At 38.0% G+C, this 22326-nt stretch overlaps 1 protein-coding gene across 3 annotated transcripts in view; it reads right to left on the bottom strand.

Annotated features, from left to right (window-relative positions):
- Mrps27 (mitochondrial ribosomal protein S27) overlaps positions 1-22326 on the bottom strand; it is an 81778-nt gene that overhangs the window by 39567 nt on the left and 19885 nt on the right. For all 3 annotated transcript variants that reach the window (XM_020174674.2, XM_074077324.1, XM_074077323.1), the window contains one exon: positions 21319-21377. In XM_020174674.2, coding sequence (XP_020030263.1) covers positions 21319-21377 — 59 coding nt within the window. The remainder of the gene's footprint in view (positions 1-21318; positions 21378-22326) is intronic.

Genomic DNA, 22326 nt, shown 5'->3' with positions numbered 1-22326 from the left:
TTTACTAAAATGAAAGTAAAATTCTGATGTGAAATGTATTAGTGATTTTATTCTCTTCTTTGAAGGTATATAAACAAAACTCGAATACAGATGGTAGAAACGAAAACAGAAAACAGCTTGGAGTTTGACTAAGATGATATCCCATAGACAGAGATACAAGAATGTGGAGGGAAAAGCAAGTGACAAAAAATAAGCCAAAGAGGGCAGAATACTAAAAGTAAATCATGAAGACCAATAAAAAGGGGTGACAATTTGAGATAGTACACATATCCAACTATGTATCAGTCCCTTCGTTTTCAAAGAATCAAAAAGACACTGTGTCCAAAAAGATATCCACATCACCTCCTCATCCTCCTCCCAAGACCCATGCATTCCTTGTCTGACCATTTCTGAATGTGGTAAGGAAGTGGAATCTACATCAGCTTCCCAAGGATCATGATATGTAGCATCCAAGTGACTGCCCAAGCCCCATCCAAGGAAAGGAGGGAGAGAGTAACCTTCCTGGTTTTGAAGGTAAAGGAAGATCCCCAAAGTAGTACCTTGCGCTTTTTTATGCTCTATGTATCTGCTTCTGTCTCAGCTCTAGATATAAGGCAGAAACGACAAGAACTGAAGTACAAAGGAGTAGTAAAACTAATGGAGTCAGAGATGTGGTAGCCCTAGGATTGTGACTCTTTTCCCACTTTAGAAATCATACTGGCTTTTATAGTTAAAGGGTCCCCAAGCCTTGCCAAAGTGAGGCTTGGGGCTCCACAGCCAATCAGGGAGTGGAGTTCCCTTGTAGCTATTGCATGCTTTATCTTTCAGGCACTTAAACTCATGTAGGAGGTGAGTAGTTCTCATGCAATTTTCTAAATTTATTTTAAAGATGAGGAAGATAAGAGTAGCAGGGCCAAGTAGCCTGCTAAAGATCTAGTATTTTCTAGAACCACATGGATCTTCCAGTTCCAGTCCAGTGCTTACTGCTAGCCACACTCCTTCCATAGACTGATATCCTACACCTCACTATGTAATATACTTGAAACTGCCTAAAAAATTTGCTCATTAAATGGGTTTGAGCAGAGCTGGTGGGACCTGAGTTCAAGCCCCAGTGCAGCCAAGAAAAAAATAAATAAGTTTGAACAATATATGAACAGAGTAAGGATTTTAAATGGCATTAATGAGCTTACAAATTTCATTGCATCATTCATTCAACAAGTATTTTATTGAAGGGGGAGAAATAACCCAAACATTGTATGCACATACAAATAAAAGATTAAAAAAAACCAAGTATTTATTGAAGCTCAACTTGTTCCAGGCATGACTAGGTGCTGAGAATATAAAATCAAGTAAGGTAAAATCACTGTCTCCAAAAAGCACACCTGAGCTGGTAGCTCTCCAGAAGTATCTTTTGTTCAAAGTAAAAAGTACCTACAATCTAAGTCCAATTTATCACTGCCAAAGACACAGATATCAAAACAAATTAAAAATAATCTGTACTGTTTTACGGTAATAAGATATCAAGATCCTAAAAAATAAAGAGTGCGCTAGTGCTGCTTTCCAAATAAATACCCGGGGAAATATGTGGGTCACTACAAAATACTGCCCAAATGCTGACTATCTACAAAGACGTAATACTGCAGAAATGAAAAAAAAAAAAGGGGGGGGAAAACCCCACAGACACACACACACACACCCCCACACCCCCACACACACAACTTTAGCGATGTTAAAAGCTACTCTCCAAGTAGTGACAACCTTGACAAACGTGCATCCAGATCAGCCACAACAATTTCCCTCCTTGGTTTCAAACCTTTATTTTGTCCAGAGTCGAAAGCTAACTTTGTTTCAAGGGTGGGGAAAGAACCCCCTTTAAGAAAAAAAAAAAAAAGCCCAAAATAAAACCAAAAAATACCTGCATGCCTGTAATCCCAGATATTCACAGGCAGAGATCAGGAAGACCGGGGCAAAAAATAAAGGAGACCTTATCTCAGTAACAAATCAGGCTTGGTAGAACACACCTGCAATTCCAACTATAAGGTGGAAGTAGGAAGATTGTGGTCCAAGACCTCCTGGGAAAAAAGTATCCCAGACCCTATCTGAAAAATAACCAAAGCAAAAAGGGCTGGGGGCATGGTTCAAGGGATAGAGCATTTGCCTAGCAAGCACCAGGCCCTGAGTTCAAACTTCAGTAGCCATCACCAAAACAACAAAATCCTGCATGTCAACTCTTTAAAATTTTGTATTCATAAATATGACAAACTTATCATAGCACTACATTAGAATACAATCTTATCCTTAAAATTGTTACTTTTTTTTTTTTTTTAAAAATCTTCTAAGAGTCCAGAGGCTTATAGACCTTTATTAACAAATTAAAACAAAGTCAGGTACCAGTGGCTCATGCCTGCAATCCTAGCTACTTGGAAAGCTGAGCTCAGGAGGTTTGAAGCCAACCTGAGCAAAGAGTTCACAAGACCCCTTTCTCCACTGGAGGTGTGGTTCAAATAGTAGAGCCCCTGCTTTGCAAGTGGGAAACCCTGAGTTCAAACCCTAGTCCCACCAAAAAAAAAAAGCCTAACAGTAATAAACAAAAAAAAGTTAGAATAAATTTTAGGCAACTTTTGTCTCTGCCCTTTACGAGATATTATTATCTCTTTGCACCATGAGTATTTCTGAATAGGAGGCAGTGTTTTGACACCGCTAGGGAAGGTGACATGAGCATGCCAAAAATACAGTGATCTCTTAGGAGGAAGAAACACATGACTGTGATTTTGTGAAGACTTAAATTTAATCTGCCTGGACATTTGGGAAGCTGATAAGCAATGCCTTCATGAGCTTAGCCAATATGTTGAATAAGTATACCTCCAGGCTGAGGGAGGCCCTAACTTCAAAAGACCTGGGATAAGGCCTTCTGTCCCTCACTAGCTGTTCCACCTTCATCACAAAAGAGGAGCAAAAACAAGGCCCTTGCTTGGAATTTTGCAGGCTCTTCTATGAGAATGAGATGAGAGTATACTTATGTCCTGATGACACACAATGTAATTTTAACTGATGGGTGGCCACCTGGACTTTAGAGGTTTACCCAGTCTCACCTCAATCTGGGCAATCTGTGCAGTCGCTCACCCTTCCAATGTGGAGGCACATTTCCAAATGATGTAGCTTGTCAGCTCTGGAGCCAGCAGCTCTGAGGAAGGAGAAGGCAAGGCAGGCAAATGCATCTGGCTTTCTTGGCAGTTCTTTCTCTGACTACATTACTTGCATGGTACAGTACAATTCAGGATTGTTGCATAGAGGTTTGGCCTGTAAAGATGTTTATTTTGAGCACAGAACAAAGGTGTAAAGAGGAACTATATTTGGACTCAGCAACTGTGCACTCAGGTACAAAGTTGCATCTTTCAGAAAAAAGGTACTTTCCCCTTAGTTACCTATCTAGAAGAAGCTGTCTTTTCTTATTTGCACAAAGATACCCTAAAGGCTATTTGAAATTTCTGACCACACAGCTGAGAATTTTAACTATCATCTAAGCCTCCCCAATAGGGAGAGAAAAGATGGACTATATATTCAAATAAGGCATTTAGAAACTATTTCTAACAATGGAGTTGTAAAATCTGGCTCAGAAAGGGGGATAATAGAAGTTGAGCAAAAAGGCAGGCAGAGGGCTGACGGAGTGGCTCAAGCAGTAAGAATGCTTGCCTAGCAAGCGTCAGGCCCTGAGTTCAAAACCCAGTGCTAAAAAAAAAAAAAAAGAGGCAGGCAGAATTGTAGACTGTTTCTTACATTAAAATATCAGCATGTTACAATAATCAAAACAGCTATGATGTTATTAAATGGAAGGGAAATCAGTGGAATGGCAAGGAAAATTCAAAGAAAGAACCAAACACAAATAAGAAATTAGTCCATAATCAACACAGCACATCGTATCAGCAGGTGAGGGAGGTTTTGATTATTCACTAAATAGCTTTAGGATAATGGGATAGCCACTTGCTTTCTGCATGTGTAAGTGTACACATGAGTTCATTCCTCACACAAAAATAACTTGTTTGAACTGCTCATTTACATGTTAAAAAAGAAAGCATAAATTTGCTTAAGAAAACTATGGGGAAATTTCTTGGAATGGAAAATGTCATTCTTAGTCTGACAAAAGTCATAAGGAAGAGAGACTGGTAAATTTCACTTACATAAAAAGTTTACATAGCAAAACTACCAAAAAGCACATTAATTTTAAAACAAATAAGAAATATTTTAAGAGACCCTACAATTCAGTAATAAAAAGACCAATAGCCCCATTAGAAAGACAGGATAAAAGATAAAGGAAAACTCATGGAAGTATGAATGGCTGTTAGGCAAGTATGAACACATCAAGCTCACTAATAATGAGCTATACAAAACAAAACTATATCGAGAAGCTGTATCTGTTCAAACACATTAATTTGTAATTTAAATTCTTAAAAACTGAGAGGCACAGATGATTTTACTGGTAAATGCTATCAAACTTGAAGAAATACTGTAAATCTGACACGAACTTCCAGGACATTAAGGCAGGAACTTTTCCCTATGCATTTCACAACATAATATAATCCTGATGTCAAAACCACGCATTCATTATAAGCAATAAAATTCAGAGAGACAAGTATTATTGACAACAGAGACACAATTTCATCTCTAAAGAAACTCTAACAAATTAATTTTAACATCAAGACAATCCATTCTTGGGAGTTTATGCCAAGAATGCAAGGCTGGATTAACATATGAAAACCAATCAAGCTAATTCATAGTAATTACAGGATAAAAGCGAAAGAAAACCCCTGTGATTATCTGTATTTGTAGAAGAAGCACTTAACAAAATTTGGCATCCACTTATCATAAAAAAAAATTTCTGCAAACCAAGGATGAAAGGCAACTTTTATTAACCTGATAAAAACATCTATGCAAAACCTAGAAATAGTGCAGAATCTAGACCTAAAATGATGATGATAAAGATAATAATGGGACATAACTGTGGGGACAGGAGGGGAAGCAGAAGGTACTTATGGGTTAAAAGGACTGAAATATGTTTTATACACACACACACACACACACACACACACACACACACACACACGGCTAAAACTCACCAAATACCGATTGGAAAAGTGGGGAGGAAGGTGGGTTAAGGGAATATAAAAGAGGGATGATCTTGGTCAAAGTACACTGTAGACATCTATGGCATTATCACAGCAAAACTCCCTTATACTATCAATGATGTTAATTTTAAAAAGAGAGGAAAAACCCTACAGCTAACATCATTCTTAGTGGGGGAAATACTAAACACTTTCTCCCCAAAACTAAGAGCAAAGTAAGGCTATGCCTGTTCCCCTTACCATTCAACACTGTATTGGAGGTCCTAGCTAATGCAATAAGAAAAGAAAAATAAATTAAAGGGCCTAAAATTTGGAAAGGAAGACAAATGTATTTCTCCTCATAGACAACATGATTAGGTATGTAGAAAGCACTAAGAAATCTATGAACAACTACTAGAACTAATAAGTGAATTTCTCAAGGTCTCAGGCCACAGGACAAGGTACAAAAATCAGTTGTATTTCTAAATAAAATTTAGAAAAATAACTTCATTTACAACAATATTAAAAAACATAAAACATTCAGAAATACTTTTTTAAAAAAAGATTTGCAAGATGCCTACACTAAATTTATAATATACTGTCAAGAGAAAGTAAATAAGATCTTTTAAAAAAACATTAATTACATTCTTACCAAGAACCCCCCCCCCCACACACAAAACAATGAGGAACTGCTATTCCAGATTAAAGGGGAATGAAAGAGGCATGACAACTGAAATACGTAATTTTGAAATAGGAAAAACATCTATAAAGAACATTAATGAGACAACAAAGTTGAATAAGGACAGTATACTATAGCATTATACTACTGCTCAGTGTTCTGATTTTAATCATTATATAGTGGTTATGTAAGTAAAATGCCTAAATAAAAGGTCAAGTGATCAGTATTAATAAATAATATCCATGCAAGCTGAGTGTTTATCAGTTAATAAGGTCAACTTTCTGCTTCTGTAACCTATGTAAAAAAGGAGCGCCTGCCAGCCATCTGCTTTCCTCTAGCATTTGTTGTGGGGCTGGTGAGCATCACATACAGACTCACACTGGGATACAAAACTGACATCCATCTGACTACTCCTCTTTAAGCTCCAAGCTTGCAAAATCAAAGGCTCACATTCTTTTTGTATAGCCTGTAGGCTAAGAATAGCCTTTCTTTTCTTTAACCTTTCTTTCCTTTTTCTTTCTTTCTTTAATAAAAATTTTAAGACGTTGCATAGAGAAAAGAGGCACATCAGGCCTGAGACTGTTATCCTTAGAAAGGCCTACTTGCATGTCCAGTCCTTGACTCGTGTCTGGAAACCTGGATTTCAGGAAGGTTTCTACTAATCCACTACTGTGCATAAACTGCATCAACAATGGTCTATGCTGATGCTTTTCCCTCTGAGAGTCTGGATTTTTGTATGTGGTAGGTGCCTATATGACCAGCTTCCAATAAAAGCCTGGATATCTCATGAGTTTCTCTGGTAGACAACATCTCGTGTATGTTGTAGAAATCTGAAGCTGGAGGAATTCAGCCTGTCCTCTGTGACTCCGTGGGAAGAGGACGCTTGTAAGCTCTTGTTTGGTTTCCTCCAGACTATGCCCTGCATACCCTTTCCCTTTGCTGATTTTGCTTTGTATTCTCTTGCATAGCCATGAGTATAACTATATGCAGAGTCCCGAGATTGTACCTAGCCAATCACTGAACCTAGGAATGGTACTGGGGACTCCTAACATATTAGGAGAAAGAAAAAGACAGCAATAACTGCAATAGAAGAGGGGCCTGCAAAGCCCAAGTTATTAAGTACCTGGTTCTTTGTAGAAAATACATCAACCCCTGGTGTAAATAAAAAAGAACCTGGGTCAGGGGTTGATGGTACCTGCTGACACCAGTTAATGAGTACATATATATGTATATATATAATTTTGTCTTGTCAATAATTAAAATTTTCAAATAAAAATAGGTCAGAATATCAATCTCAAGTTATGCATGCAATACAAATATATTCATTACTTAGATATTAGGCTAGTAGTTAACTAAGATCTTATCAGATTATCCAGCATGCTACCTCACTTTCTCCTGAGAAATACAATCTTCACCCTATCTTCTGGAAGGTACCTTGTCCTTACTTGACTGTACCTCACAGGAGACTGATCTGCAGGTAGGTATTTCGCCCAAGCATACAACTTCTCCTTGCCAAAATGGACTCTAACCAAACTGGCCCATTGGTTCTATCTCAGGATTTTTCAGGAAATTAGTCTCAAATACATTCAAGGAAAGTATTTTAAAGAAATGTGAAAAGTGATTTTTTTCTGTATAAGAGATTAAAACATTATGAAGTCTTTTGGGAATTCAGAAAGTATATACAAAATTAACACCAATGTATCTGACCACGCATTTTCATCAAATTCTACAATTTGCCATCTTTGTTTTAGATTTGTTTTCTTTTAAAGAAATAAAACATAATGTTAAAGCCTACCTCCTCCCTCTCCCTGGTTCTCTCTCTGGCTCTCTCCCTCTCTCTCTATATATATATGTATATCACCCCTCTATCTATCTATCTATCTATATCTATCTATCTATCTATCTATCTAACAATACATAATCTTCCTTCTTTGCAGGTAAATAACAATTCATCATTTTGCATTGTTTTTATGCCCTCCAATTTACACATAAACTATATTGCTTTGCATGCTTTCAAACTACATAAATGGTATTATATAATCATGCTTGTTTTACCCATGGTGTTTTTGAGATAACCATTTTTTACTCACTGCTGCATGGTATTTCGGTGTAGGAATCTTATGGCCATTTTTCTGTTGAACATTTAAGTTGCTTCTAGATTGTTACTATTATGAGCAATGCGATAAGGAACAATCTTGTAACAACCTTACACATGCCAGAGTTCCTTTAAGGTATATCCCTGGGTAGAATGCTGTGGAAGGCCATGTGCATCCTCACAGTAGCTATACAACTTGAACCTCCTACTAACAACAAACCAGAATTCCAGTTGCTCCTTTTTGCCACAATTATTATTGTCAAGTTGTTTATTTTTGCATCTGATAATGTGAAAATAAGTATTTTAAACTTAATTAGAGTGATCATCTTTTTTTGTGCGGTTACAGATGTGTTTTTTTAATTCTGTGAACTGTTGGTTCATATCCTCTATCCATTTTTCTATGGATTACAATTGCAAATCTTTTGCTTGTCTTTGAATTGCATTAATGATGTCTTCTGTGGTACAAAATGTTTAAATTATAATGCTTTGAAATTTATCAGTCTTTAATCAGTTAAACTTTCTGCATCTTGTTTAAAAAAGTCCTTCAGTGTCCCAATGACACTTCACTATTAGTTTTCTTCTTTGTTTCCTTCTAAAAGTAAAAGTTTTACATTTCCATTTAGAGTGTTAATCTATCTTTTAAAAAAACATGCATGTGTGTGTGCGTACATTTTTTTGAGATAGATATGCATATTTTTCCTATATAAGTAATACACTGTACAAGAAGCACTTATTAAGTCATCCCTCTTTCTCCTTCAATGCATAAAATGCTTCAACTTTCCAAACATGGACAGAGCTATTTCTGGGCTTTCTCTATTCCCTTCCACTAGTCTGTTTGTGTAAATCTAAGCCAGGATCTCATTTTTTTAATTTACCATAGCAATCAAATCAGTTTTTCCTCTATCTGGTAGACAAATCATTTTATCTTAGAGTTCTAAGTCTTAGTTATTCTTGGCCATTTATTCTTCCATGTGAATTTTGGGATTATCTTTTCAGGTTCCATAAAAAATTCTGAGATTTTAGATGGAATTGTATTGAATTTATAGATGAAATCTGAGTGTTACTGTCAAATAGTTTAAAACAAAATAAAAAAATACAGCAAAAAGCTTGGTAGGAAACACACTAAAAATGGTGATTTTTTTTCCCCTAAGTTAAAAAAATGTAAAGCAATAAACTAAAACTATATCTTGTTCCTTCATGCAAGGAGTCATGTTTAAAATATAGGATAAACTGTATATGTAACTCTAACCTCAAGGCCACAGCAGTCCAGTCTTCCATATAACAATGGGTTACACAAATAGAGTCTCCCTTAGTTTCTCCAGCTACCAAAGAAAGCCAATAACATTTTTAAAAAGTGAGAATTAAACAGCTTTAACCACTCAGATGGCTCTTGTGCACTCAACATATCAAAGCTAAAGCTGGAAGTAGTCTCTCACTTTCTAATTCAACAGCCTTCAGAACTCATCTGTTTTGTATCTCATCTGTACTGTGATTACTGACTCAATAACATCTTATCAGATTGGTTTTTCCTAGTTGGGTATCTCTTTAGGCTTCTCCCCTTCCTCACAGACAGTAAGCAAATGACTTTCTGCTGCCCCCTTCTGGTCTGTTGTTGCTGCTGTCCTTAGCAATATGGATATGTTGTATACATGAGCAGTGGTCTTTTAGGGTCAGATCTTCCCCAAAATGTGATTTCCTTTCTGTCTGGTAGAACTATTAATATTCCTAAGTGTCTGTTTTTCCTTATTTCTGAGCCCTGATGACCCCTGCACCTTCATGCCCATAGGGTGGAGATGGGAAAGACAGTTGGGAAATAATGGTCTTAGAAAATTCAAATTTGAAATACATCTTCCCTAAAAAGCAAAGTTTACCTAGCCAATCACTGAACCTGGGAATGGCACTGGGGAAGAAATAGTTTTTGCTCTTCAAGATGTTAAAATCTACCACAGCCAACATTAAAGCTAAAATTTATTGAATTTATTTATTCCTTTTCCCAAGACTGTAAGTTTCCTAACTACCCTAAGGCATATGAACTACCTTAATGCCCACTTTATGAGTGAAGAATGGGGTAGAGACTGTAACTAAATCATACAGCTAACGTATGGTTCGTCGGACACTCAGATTGTGGCAGACGGACTCAAGAGTCCATGCTGTCATCTACTCTTCCACACTGCTTTTCAACTAAAGGAAAATAAGAAACATAATTTTGCCTAGTCAAAAGTCAAAAGAAAGTAAGCACCCTGGAAGCTAAAATACAATTTTATAGAAGGGCCAGAGGTAATATTCAAATGGTGAAAATCATGGTAAGTTTATGAATGTAGCAGAATTTGGGACAGGCCTTAAAATATAGGCTGAATTCTATAAGAAAAAGACAAGGGAGGGAACAGCATGGGCAATGAAGAGAAAGTACAAGGCACATTCAGAGAAAAGCAGGCCATCTGGCTGAGCTCTGATAGCACTGAATAAGCGCACCACACAAGGTAACTCTTATCACCTGACATTAACTCAGGAAATGGGGAACTATACTCTACATGCATGAGATCCACAGAACTCTCATTCTAACAAATAATTTCAGCATTCTTCCCATCAAAACTGTCAGGGCTTTTATCAATGAAGACTAATGACTTATTTGAGTTTCTCCTTGAGGCAGCACCCATCCCTGAGCTGTGTAACCACCAGTGTACAATACACATTCTTCATGTGCTGTGATAATTTGAGGCTAGAAGACCTGCTTTTAAGTCCCAGTGATGCCTATTACTAGCTATGAAATGGTGATACCATTTGTCTAACATTGCCATTAAAAAGAATACATTTCAGTATGTAAAATCTGCCTGGTCAAAACAAACATAACTGGAAATATAGCATAAAATGATAGAAGCCAAGATCACTAGAAAATTCACATTAAATACTTCTAGCTCCTCATATGTACTCTTGCTTAGACATACAGCATCTGGAAGTACTCAGGAATTTATTTGCCTTTGGCCTCAAAAATCATGATGCAATCAACTGAAATTTCTGTTCCCACAAATCTCTCCTTGAAGCTTCTGTTTATCTCCTCAGCTCTCTATTAAATATTGTACTGGCGTCTGAAAGGATGCCTTACCGAACTGCCTTACACGTGAAGCACTAGTGCAGTAGGATTTCAGACTGTTTTAGATATGTCTTTCTCTCTGCCCTGCACGTATAATTCCTGGTATCCTGATTATGACTTCACAATTAGGGAAAAAGCAAGTAGAAAAATTTTTTGATCATAGGACTCTACACTGTGGAAAAAGAATTTGGAGCATATGATTTTATATGAAATTTTAGGTATTTTTTAAAGGTTTAATCCATAAACAGTTCTGTAGATGTTAGAGCAGATTTTCTTCAGCCCTTTTCATTTAAATCCCATGTATATTTAAGTGATGAAAAACATGTGGTTTGTCAGCCTTTCAGAGAGAAGATGATAGGAAAATGTCAAATACATACAGCACAAAAAGTTGTTTCCTGGAAAATAACTGTGAATGTCCAACTTCTCGTACCACAAAATTTATTAAAGATATTTATAAATATGGTAGGAAGTGAAGCCTGTTATCCAGACCCAGAAGAGATTAAAGAAGTACCCATTATTCCTATTGTTTTCTATTAGTTTTTTTTTTTAATTTATTTGTATTCACAGCTAAAGCAGCTGGAAGTTCAATTCTACTGTTGAAGTGAATAAAGTCTGTAAGAAACTAAACAGACCAGAACCTGGTACTTTCACAGTCTGAGGCTCTTGGGATCAAGTTGAGCTTCCACCTCGTGAGACCATGAAACAGCTTTAGGCACAGAACGTGTCTTGGAGGCACCGAAGGTCATCTGCTTCTCTAGGAAGCTCACGTCCATAGCCAGATCAAAGCCGGAAGTAAGCTGGTCCTAAAGTCCAGGCCACCATTTTCCTATCACTCTGACTACATGAGGCTCTTTTTAGCACCCTGTCCCTCAACATTTACTTACTTTTATATGCTAAGTTTTTCTCTAGGTTTCATTAATTTATGTCACTTTGTTATGAGTCTGTTTTCTAGTTTATTACTGAGACTGCCTTAAGAAGAAAAACTGGCAAAAAGTTACATTGTTCTCCCTGATGAGCCTCTGAACGTGAATTCAGGTTTTCATTCACAGCTGCTAGAACTTGGACTTGTCACAGGGTTTTAAGGAAGCCTCAATCTCATAGATTCTGAAAATTGGCAGGACGTCAGACATCACCTAGTATAAAATGTCCCAGCTGGTGCCAGGACACCAGAGAGGCCTAATAGGTATGTTTTGGCAATTCTTTCTCCAAATGTCTGTGGTCAGTTCCTCTCAGAGTCCGAATACAGTCAGGAGACATCAAATATGATGCCACAGCCAGGCACTGGTGGCTCACACCTGTAATCCTAGCTACCCAGGAGGCAGAGATCAGGAGGATTGAGGTCTGAAGCCAGCCTGGGCAAATAGTTTGTGAGACCCTATCTTGAAAAAACCCATCACAAAAAAGTGCTGGAGGAGTGGCTCAAGGTATAGGCACTGAGTTCAAGCCCCAGTACTGAAAAAAACAAACAACAACAAAAAAAAGCAGAAAACTTAGAAACATATATGTGTACAATGAAAACACAAAAAAACCCAAAAACAAAACAAAAAAACAGCCTCCTGCTGCCTTCTAAATTTGCTTGCAATTTAATACTTTTACCAAAACACTAGGCATTTTCCCATTACCCAGGGCCTAACTTTGCATTCATTTTTGACCCTTCTTTTTTTTTTTCAATCTTGCATTAATCCATTTGACTGATTTGTCCCCTTCTGTCTTCATTTTGCTCTTCATTTCCACTACCAAAGGAAAATAATGGAAATAAAGGAGTGCTTCTTCTTGTTTCCTCTATTCACTTACTCTTGAAGGCCATCTCAAGTTCTACCTCTTTAATACATGCTTACTGATGACAGCAACCCCTCTTCTGGCCCGCCCAAAGCACATTTTAAGACATAAATTCTGTTACATAAATAGAATTGACTTACCTATTTAGATCCTGGATTTTTTTTTTTTGTGTGGCAATTCTGGGGTTTTAACTAGGGTCTTATACTTGTTAGGCAGGTGTTTTACCACTTGAGCCGTACCTTTTATGCTGACTTTTGAACTATTTCAGTCAATTTATGATCTTTCACCTTTTTTTTTCCTCTTTGGTAGTATGAAGTTTGAACTCAGGGCCTCACGCTTGTTAAGCAGAGGCTCTACCAATTGATCCATGCCCCCGGCCATTTTTTGCTTTAGCTACTTTTCAGGTAGGGCCTTGAGTTCTTACCTGGGCTAACCTTAGACCACAATCCTACCTATGGTCTCCCCCTGAGATCATACATACATGCCATGCCTGGCTTATTGATTGAGGTAGGGTCTTGCTAACTTTTTGCTCAGGCTGGCTTTGAACCAAGAGCCTTCAAGATATCTACCTCCCAAGTACATAGGATTAAATGTATGAGCCCTCATGGCCAGCTACAATTTATAATCTTTTCAACTGTAGCAACTATTTCATATCTTTCCTTTGAATACACCACAGAAGTAAACTTAAAACATACTTGTAAACCTTCTGTTGGCATTAGAACTTCCCTTGTATTAATAATAACATAATAAGAATTTCCCTTAGCATTTCTATACACTAACAATGAGCAAACGGAAAAAGAATGTATGAAAACGATTCCATTTACAATAGCCTCAAACAAAATCAAATACCTAGGTGTAAACCTAACAAAAGATGTGAAAGACCTCTACAAGGAAAACTATACACTTCTGAAGAAAGAGATTGAGGAAGACTATAGAAAGTGGAGAGATCTCCCATGCTCATGGATTGGTAGAATCAACATAGTAAAAATGTCGATACTCCCAAAAGTAATCTACATGTTTAATGCAATTCCCATCAAAATTCCAATGACATTCATTAAAGAGATTGAAAAATCTACTGTGAAATTTATATGGAAACACAAGAGGCCACGAATAGCCAAGGCAATACTCAGTCAAAAGAACAATGCAGGAGGTATCACAATACCTGACTTCAAACTATATTACAAAGCAATAACAATAAAAACAGCATGGTACTGGCACAAAAACAGACATGAAGACCAGTGGAACAGAATAGAGGATCCAGATATGAAGCCACACAACTATGAGCAACTTATCTTTGACAAAGGAGCTAAAAATATATGATGGAGAAATAGCAGCCTCTTCAACAAAAACTGCTGGGAAAACTGGTTAGCAGTCTGCAAAAAACTGAAACTAGATCCATGTATATCACCCTATACCAAGATTAACTCAAAATGGATCAAGGATCTTAATATCAGACCCCAAACTCTTAAGTTGATACAAGAAAGAGTAGGAAATACTCTGGAGTTAGTAGGTATAGGTAAGAACTTTCTCAATGAAACCCCAGCAGCACAGCAACTAAGAGATAGCATAGATAAATGGGACCTCATAAAACTAAAAAGCTTCTGTTCATCAAAAGAAATGGTCTCTAAACTGAAGAAAACACCCACAGAGTGGGAGAAAATATTTGCCAACTATACATCAGACAAAGGACTGATAACCAGAATATACAGGGAACTTAAAAAACTAAATTCTCCCAAAACTAATGAACCAATACAGAAATGGCCATGTGAACTAAACAGAACTTTCTCAAAAGAAGAAATTCAAATGGCCAGAAAACACATGAAAAAATGCTCACCATCTCTAGCAATAAAGTAAATGCAAATTAAAACCACACTAAGATTCCACCTCACCCCTGTTAGAATAGCCATCATCAGCAACACCACCACCAACAGGTGTTGGCGAGGATGCGGGGAAAAAGGAACCCTCTTACACTGTTGGTGGGAATGCAGACTAGTACAACCACTCTGGAAAAAAATTTGGAGGCTACTTAAAAAGCTGGACATCGATCTACCATTTGATCCAGCAATACCACTCTTGGGGATATACCCAAAAGACTGTTACTCCAGAGGCACCTGCACATCCATGTTTATTGCAGCACTATTCACAATAGCCAAGTTATGGAAACAGCCAAGATGCCCCACCACTGACGAATGGATTAAGAAAATGTGGTATCTATACACAATGGAATTTTATGCAGCCATGAAGAAGAACGAAATGTTATCATTCGCTGGTAAATGGATGGAATTGGAGAACATCATTCTGAGTGAGGTTAGCCTGGCCCAAAAGACCAAAAATCGTATGTTCTTCCTCATATGTGGACATTAGATCAAGGGCAAACACAACAAGGGGATTGGACTATGAGCACATGATAAAAGCGAGAGCACACAAGGGAGGGGTGAGGATAGGTAAGACACTTAAAAAACTAGCTAGCATTTGTTGCCCTTAATGCAGAGAAACTAAAGCAGATACCTTAAAGCAACTGAGGCCAATAGGAAAAGGGGACCAGGAACTAGAGAAAAGGTTAGATCAAAAAGAATTAACCTAGAAGGTAACACCCACGCACAGGAAATCAATGTGAGTCAATGCCCTGTATAGCTATCCTTATCTCAACCAGCAAAACCCCTTGTTCCTTCCTATTATTGCTTATACTCTCTCTACAACAAAATTAGAGATAAGGGCAAAATAGTTTCTGCTGGGTATTAAGGGGGTGGGGGGGAGAGGGAGGGGGCTGGAGTGGGTGGTAAGGGAGGGGGTGGGGGTTGGGGGGAGAAATGAACCAAGCCTTGTATGCACATATGAATAATAAAAGAAAAAAAGAAGGATTCGAGTTAACCCTAAAAAAAAAAAAAAAAAAAAAAGAATTTCCCTTATAAACAGAGCTGAGAATCATTTGTCTTACAGACATAACATCTGCCTTCAATGAAAAAAGAATGGTTATTGGTGGCCAAAATCAATCTCTCCATTCATATTCCCCACAATCTTCCCTTTTCCCCTTCTTTTCTCTAAATAAATACTAGACATTGGATACATATTTCTAGATGAACTTCACTTCCATCAAAAATAAAAACTACACTTAAAAAAATACTATTAAGTGAATGAAAACATAAGACTGAGAAAAGGAATCCTCAAAACTCACTAACATAAGAAAACAAACAACTCAATTTAAAAAAATGGGCCAAAAGTTTTCTTGAAGGAAGTATCAGACAAATGCAAATTAAAACCACAATGAGATACCAATACTGGAATAGAAAAACATGGTGACAAGAATGTGGAGGGACTGGAGCTGCTGGGACTATAAAATGAATAACCACTTTGGAAAATAACTGGTAGTTTCTTTAAAAATTAAACATGCATCTACCGCATGCTCCACCATCGTACCCTTAGATATTTACCCCAAAGAAACAAAAGCATAAGTCCATACAAATTCATGTTGATGTTCTTAGCAGCATGGACTGCTATGGACTGTTAGGACAGGAGCCTATTCATCCAGAGGTTCCTATTCAGCACAATGAAGGAATAAGAAAGTAAACCTTAGATCACTCTGGGAAAGTTAGGGGACAAAGCCAGGGAAGTGTTGAAGGTCCACCATTATACTCCTCCTATGATTAGGCTCCTAAGTGGAAAACAAACAAACAAAATAGAGAGAAAAGAAGTACCGAGTCTAAAGTGGTCAACCTCTTATCATCAAGCCCATGTGGTCCCTGGCAAAGCATTCCCCTGATAATCTGTTATTGCCTAATACAGAGCCACTTATAAGAATTAACCATCCCCCAGGCCTGTGGTAAGGATTAGAAAACAGTAACTAACCAAAGCACTCAGCAATGTTCAAGTCTAGAAGTGTTACTAATATATGCTCTTGTTTACCTCCCTTTGGGCTCTTGCTCTTTTCCTAATAATGTGCAAGCACAATGAGACCTAGCAACATGCTAACAAAATTTAAGATTGCCTTTTACTGCTATAAAACGCAATCTTTATCCCTCAAAGGAAAATTACTACTGGGTAAACTTGCATGTGGTTCCTGCCTACTAAACTGCTACCTTCCCCTCTCCCTATAGGCAGAAGTGGACTTTTACAACACAGGCCTGGCTGGGGTGAAAATGGGGGTGCTCACATCTTCCAAGGAACCATCAGGGTATTTTTGCTTATTGAAAAATGAAGCTATTTTGGTCCTTCCTTTTTAGGCTAGCTGCCAACCCAAGACCTGGAGACATGCAGGCTGCCATCTGCCTCACCCCAGCTGTTCCTGACCTGCCATCCGTCTCCCACCAGGGATGCCTGGTATCTGCCAGTTCAGTTAAGCAAGTAATGAAGGATGCTTGAGGCCAAGGTACAACATGGATGAATGTGTTGGCAGCACACAGCCTGACACACAACCTCGACTTCCTCTCACTACTGAGTGGCAACACAGGGAACTACAGGCAAGTAAAACAGACCTTCCTATGGAGCTCTGCAATAACCTTTTTTTCATTGCATGACAGTTCAACATTTTGCACATTTTTGCTAACATTTTTGAGTAAGCCAAAAGCCTACTCAAAAATAGTTAAATTCTTAATAGAAAAAGAATTTCATACATTAGAAATTTCTATCACTTATCCTTCAGGAATGACAGTTATGTTGCAGATTAAATGATCAGCTCTGATTACAAACACTCTGACAGAAAGAGGAGCGAGTTTAATTTCATGCTTCTGTGAGCCACCATGGTCTCCTAAATGGCTCAAAAGCCTAAAGAAGCCTTTAAAAATGCAATTTGCAAACATCCTCAATGAAGAGGACAGCAAGTGCAGAGGAGGAATCTTTATGACTTGAGTTTGCATTCCATTAGTACAGTAATCAAACACTACTACAGGCATAGTTAAAGCTTGTTATAATAGTGAGACTAATGGCTTTTACTAATGGCACAATTTTCCCAATGACATGCAATGTGATCTCCTGAAAAGGTGAGACATAGCTTGCCTTCAGGTTCACTTATCTGCATGTGGACAGTGCATAGGGATCGAGGGAACAGAGCTCAGAACTACAGACTAGGTGGTCCAGGAAAGATGTCCTCCACAAAAATGGTAAAGGAAGAAGTTGCCATTATAAAAATCTAGAGCTGGGAGTGGTGGGACATGCCTGCAACCCTATCATTTAGGAGGCAGAGGGAGGATTATAGGAACAAGGGCAACCTGGGCTACAAAGCAAAACCCTGCCTCTCAAAAGAAAAAAAAAAAAAATTGTACATAAAGTCACTGTAAAATAACACTGACGCCAGGCAGACAGAGCCCCAAAGGGATCTTTTGTAGAGAAAAGGCTCAGATAATGGTTCTCAAAGAACAAACAACAGAAACCCACAGATTATAAGAAAAAATGAGAGATTTCCTTTTATCTTGTAATTCTAATTTCCTCCAGTTCTACTATACTCTGTACAATAGTCTCTCTTGCCCTCTGCCTTAGTTCCCTTGGAAGCAATGGTGGCCCCATCTGGGCTCTTTCATGATAAAATCCTGCACTGGGAAGCATTGCATTGTTTTCACAGCTGCCCCACTGCTTGCATGGGATCCTTGTGGTCCTCTTGCTTCCCCAGACCAGGCAGCAGCCTATACTTACAGCCTATGTGTTTTATACATACTCAGTCGATTGCTATGTCTAGTCTCTGCATGAGCAAAATAAAGATGCAAATCTAATTCTAAGGAATGTAATAAATGATAGTATAGCAAAGGTGGGAAGCCTTTTTATTTCTTTCAAATGCTAATGAGATGTGGATAGGAAATTAAAAATCCTTTGCCCAAAAAAAAAATACATGTATATGTGTGTGCATACATATACATACATATAAACTATATATACCTCTCTCTATATATGTATATAAATAGATAGCTTAACTATTGTCATTTTTTTTTCTTTCTACTTTTTTTTTGGTGGTACTGGGGTTTGACTCAGGGCCTCATACTTGCTAAGCCAGTGCTCTACCACTTGAGAGCCTTATTCTTTTTTGCTTTATTTTTCAAGTAAAGTCTTGCATCTTTGCCCTGGCTATCCTAGACCAAAATTCTCTTACAAATGTCTCTGATGTAGCTGGATGACAGGTGCATACCACCTGTGCCCAATCTATTAGTTACTAACTTTTTGCCTGGGCTGGATTGAACTGCGATTCTCTAGCTCTCCACCTTCCAAGTAGCCACCACACCTGGCCTAGTTATTTTTTTATTGCCTTATTTAAGTTTATTTTTTACAGCATGCCTTATTTCCTTAGCTTTCATATTTTATTTTACTTTGTCTTAAGCTTTCACCATTTGAATTACTTTTTACTCTTGGCTTATTTTCACTTTAGATGTTGCTAGCCTCCAGAGAACAGCCCATGGCTCAAATACAAGTCTGGTGTTTGCTCTCATGTCTGTTGTCTCAAAAGCAGCCTTTCTAGTCCTCCTTAAAAGATTCCTGGGACTCTGTAATGTTGAAGTCCCTAAACTTTCAAACCTGTGAACTTCCAGGTTCAAATGGCCAATTTCTCTCCAGAATGCAAGCTGATAAGGTGGCATGTGTCAACAGCACTTGGAACTGGTCCCAGGGGCTGCCTACTTATGTACCTGATAAAATGGCAGAGGTTCACTCAGCTTTCCACTGACTAGCCAAGGTCTCCAACCTCACTGGTTCTAGTACTCGTCACAAAACCAAAGGGGAGATTTGATCACAAGAAGAGGGAAAGATGTGGTACTGCACTCTGCTGGCAGAGCCTCGTGCTGACTGGCTGTGGCAGGGAAGGAGCCCAGTCAACGTGCATCTCCTGCTGTGGGCTTTACTGCGGGACAGTGAGAAACCCCACAGGCAAGTCAGCAAGAAGCTGTACGCAACGTGAGATTCAGAAGTAGCTATGTCTCCTCAGTGTAGGCCTGTGATTCTTAGGTCACCCTGCAAGGTCTAAATTCATTCCCTGAAGGGACTGCCACCACTGAAGACCTAACTGGGGAACGCTTCATGGAGCAGGAGTTCCCTGTGTCTTCAAGATTAATGTCCCTAACTTCCATTCCCTGAGAGAAAGGCCCAGAAAAGTTGAGAAAAAGAGTAAATTTTTTTGGCAATAAAAAGGAGAACAGAACTTAGAGAAGCAATGTCACCACTATCACATCAGTTACAGAGATTAAAAGGGAAAGATAAGATACCAATCAGTGACTAGGACTCACAATAAACTCTATATGGTCTACGGAAAGTGGAAACAGCAATTTCATGAATCTTTCGGGAGCACTGTGGGCACACAAAACAGGCCATCAAGTGCAGAATTAATCATGGAAGGTCTGTCTTACAGATATACTTTAGTATCTAGGATAGGGAGTATCCAACTTTTGCATCACTGTATGTCAGAACCTTGAACAGGGCCTGGACATGGAATAGGTACTCAGGAAATACTGAATGATGAATCACTGAAGTCATTCACAAGTTAGAGATATCTGAAATTTGGGACTTATTTCTTCCAAGAGTATATGTATGGTATGGTACTGTGTCTCATAGGGCAGAAGTCTACGAAACAGTTTCAATTTAGAAACTGGAAGTGTTTTCTGCATTTTGCCATGAACAAAGCAAAAGAAAGAGAACTACTTGGAGGCCCGCCCAAACATGGACAAAAAACAACTAGCAAAGTAGCGCTGCAGTTCCAAAGAGCAGGACTCCCACTCACTAGGGATCCATGTCTTATGTTTACCATAATGAAGGGGAAGAGGGCACTTGGCAATTATCACGTCAGGACCTAGAACTTAAATTTAGGGTACTGCTAAAAGCAACCTTAGAATTAAAATAGATGTTTTTTAAGACATGGAATCTAGCCTACTTGAGATGTATATTTAAATAGAAAGCAGCAAAAAGATCACAGAAAGGTGGTAGAATCTACCCAATTCAGGGGAAAAAAAAGCTTCAAAACTATTTAACAAAGTCACTAAAATACAGTAAGCTTTTAAAAATACCCCCAGCTTGAAAAATTCTTTTGACCAACCAAAACAAAGCAAAATCAAAATCAAATGGGAACTCTAAAGTAATGCTTACTGGAAACATTTGAAATTTTAACCTGAGTCTATTTTTGGAATCTAGAAGTTGGGACAAATTATAAATCAGACTTGGAAAATGGGAATTACAATAAAATTTAGTTGTGTTTGGTGGGGAGTGTTGGCTTAAATGGTAGAGTACCTGCCTAGCAAGCACAAGGTTCTGATTTCAAATCCAAATACCACAAAAAAATTACTTGTAAGGCATCATTCCAACAAATATTTGATAGGTGAAAAATCAGTGAAAAAGATGAATCATAATTTATTTGACCAGTCCATTATTTAATAAGAATTAGATTATTCCAGGCTTTTGCTACTGTAGATAATGCTGTATAGAGCATGTATCTTTTACACATGGGCAAGTATATAAAGTTCACAATGGAATGGAGGGGATGACCTTACTCAAAGTACACTGCACACATGTATGGAATTATCACAATAAAATCCCTCATATTATTAATGTATGCTAATTCAAAAATAAAAATTTTTTTAAAAAGGAGGTGTGAAATCAGAGAACACACAGCCAACTAGAATGGGAAACTTACTTGTAAAGGTAATACTCGGCATGGTCTACCTCTTCTCGAGATGATATGTTGTCTACAAACTAAAAGAGACAAGAAACCCTTGGTTGAATACAAGTTATTCCATATATTTGGTTTAGTTCACATACTGTCCTTAAAAAGCCAGGACAGCCATTTTATTGGAACCATGGTGTGGCTGCATTCTGAAATGCTAACACATATACATGGCTTCTCTTTTCTATGTGTAGGACAACCTTAGTCAGAAAAACTGATGGAAAGCCAAACCTAAACCTTGCTTAGTATCCTTGCATCTTCTATCTACATCCTAAGCTCCAAATTCTTGGAACACATGGCTGGAAGGATGAAGACACTTAATGGCTGAAATGTATTACTCAGAACATAAAACTCTAAATTTACAGAACTTAGTTTGTAGTAGTTTTTCCTACTGATTTAAGTTCACCAGTCAATTTATGATTCCTCTACCCACAGGCTTCCTTCAAACCATCTGATCTCTGAGTATCCTCCATAACTACAGTCCAAATAAACAGGCAAAAAATTATCCAAATATGGATTCTACCCTAAAGTGGAGACTGAGAAGGGGATAATGCATGTTGTGAATATAATTAAAATCTCATGAAGAGGAAAAGAGAGTAAAAAGGAGGAGATGATCTAAAAATAACTAGGACTTACAGATTTGATTTAGAAATCCATAAAGGGGAAGACAAAATGTAGTGCAAGCCCAGACCCTGAGCTCATGAACCAGCTCTCCTGATGGCTTGCTGTGTTGTAGGAACAGATGGCAGGCCCCTCTGGGACTTAGTTGTTCCATCTGCATAAACAGGATAAAGGCTCCTGCCCTGAAAAGTATGAGGCTCCAGTGATAAAATGTACAGGAAAGCTCTTTAAGTCTTGGAGTACTTCTTAAAGTAGGATCAGATATGAGCCCACAGAGGGTTTTGTCCATCAGGTAAGAGATGGAGCAATGGTCTTTCAGTTTTCAAATATGCCCATTAGGACTGCAAAGATGTGTTA

Source organism: Castor canadensis, chromosome 6 (assembly GCF_047511655.1).
Source record: "Castor canadensis chromosome 6, mCasCan1.hap1v2, whole genome shotgun sequence".
Lineage (NCBI taxonomy): Eukaryota > Metazoa > Chordata > Mammalia > Rodentia > Castoridae > Castor > Castor canadensis.
Note: the sequence above shows the minus strand (reverse complement) of the source record. Positions and strands in the feature narration are given on the sequence as shown.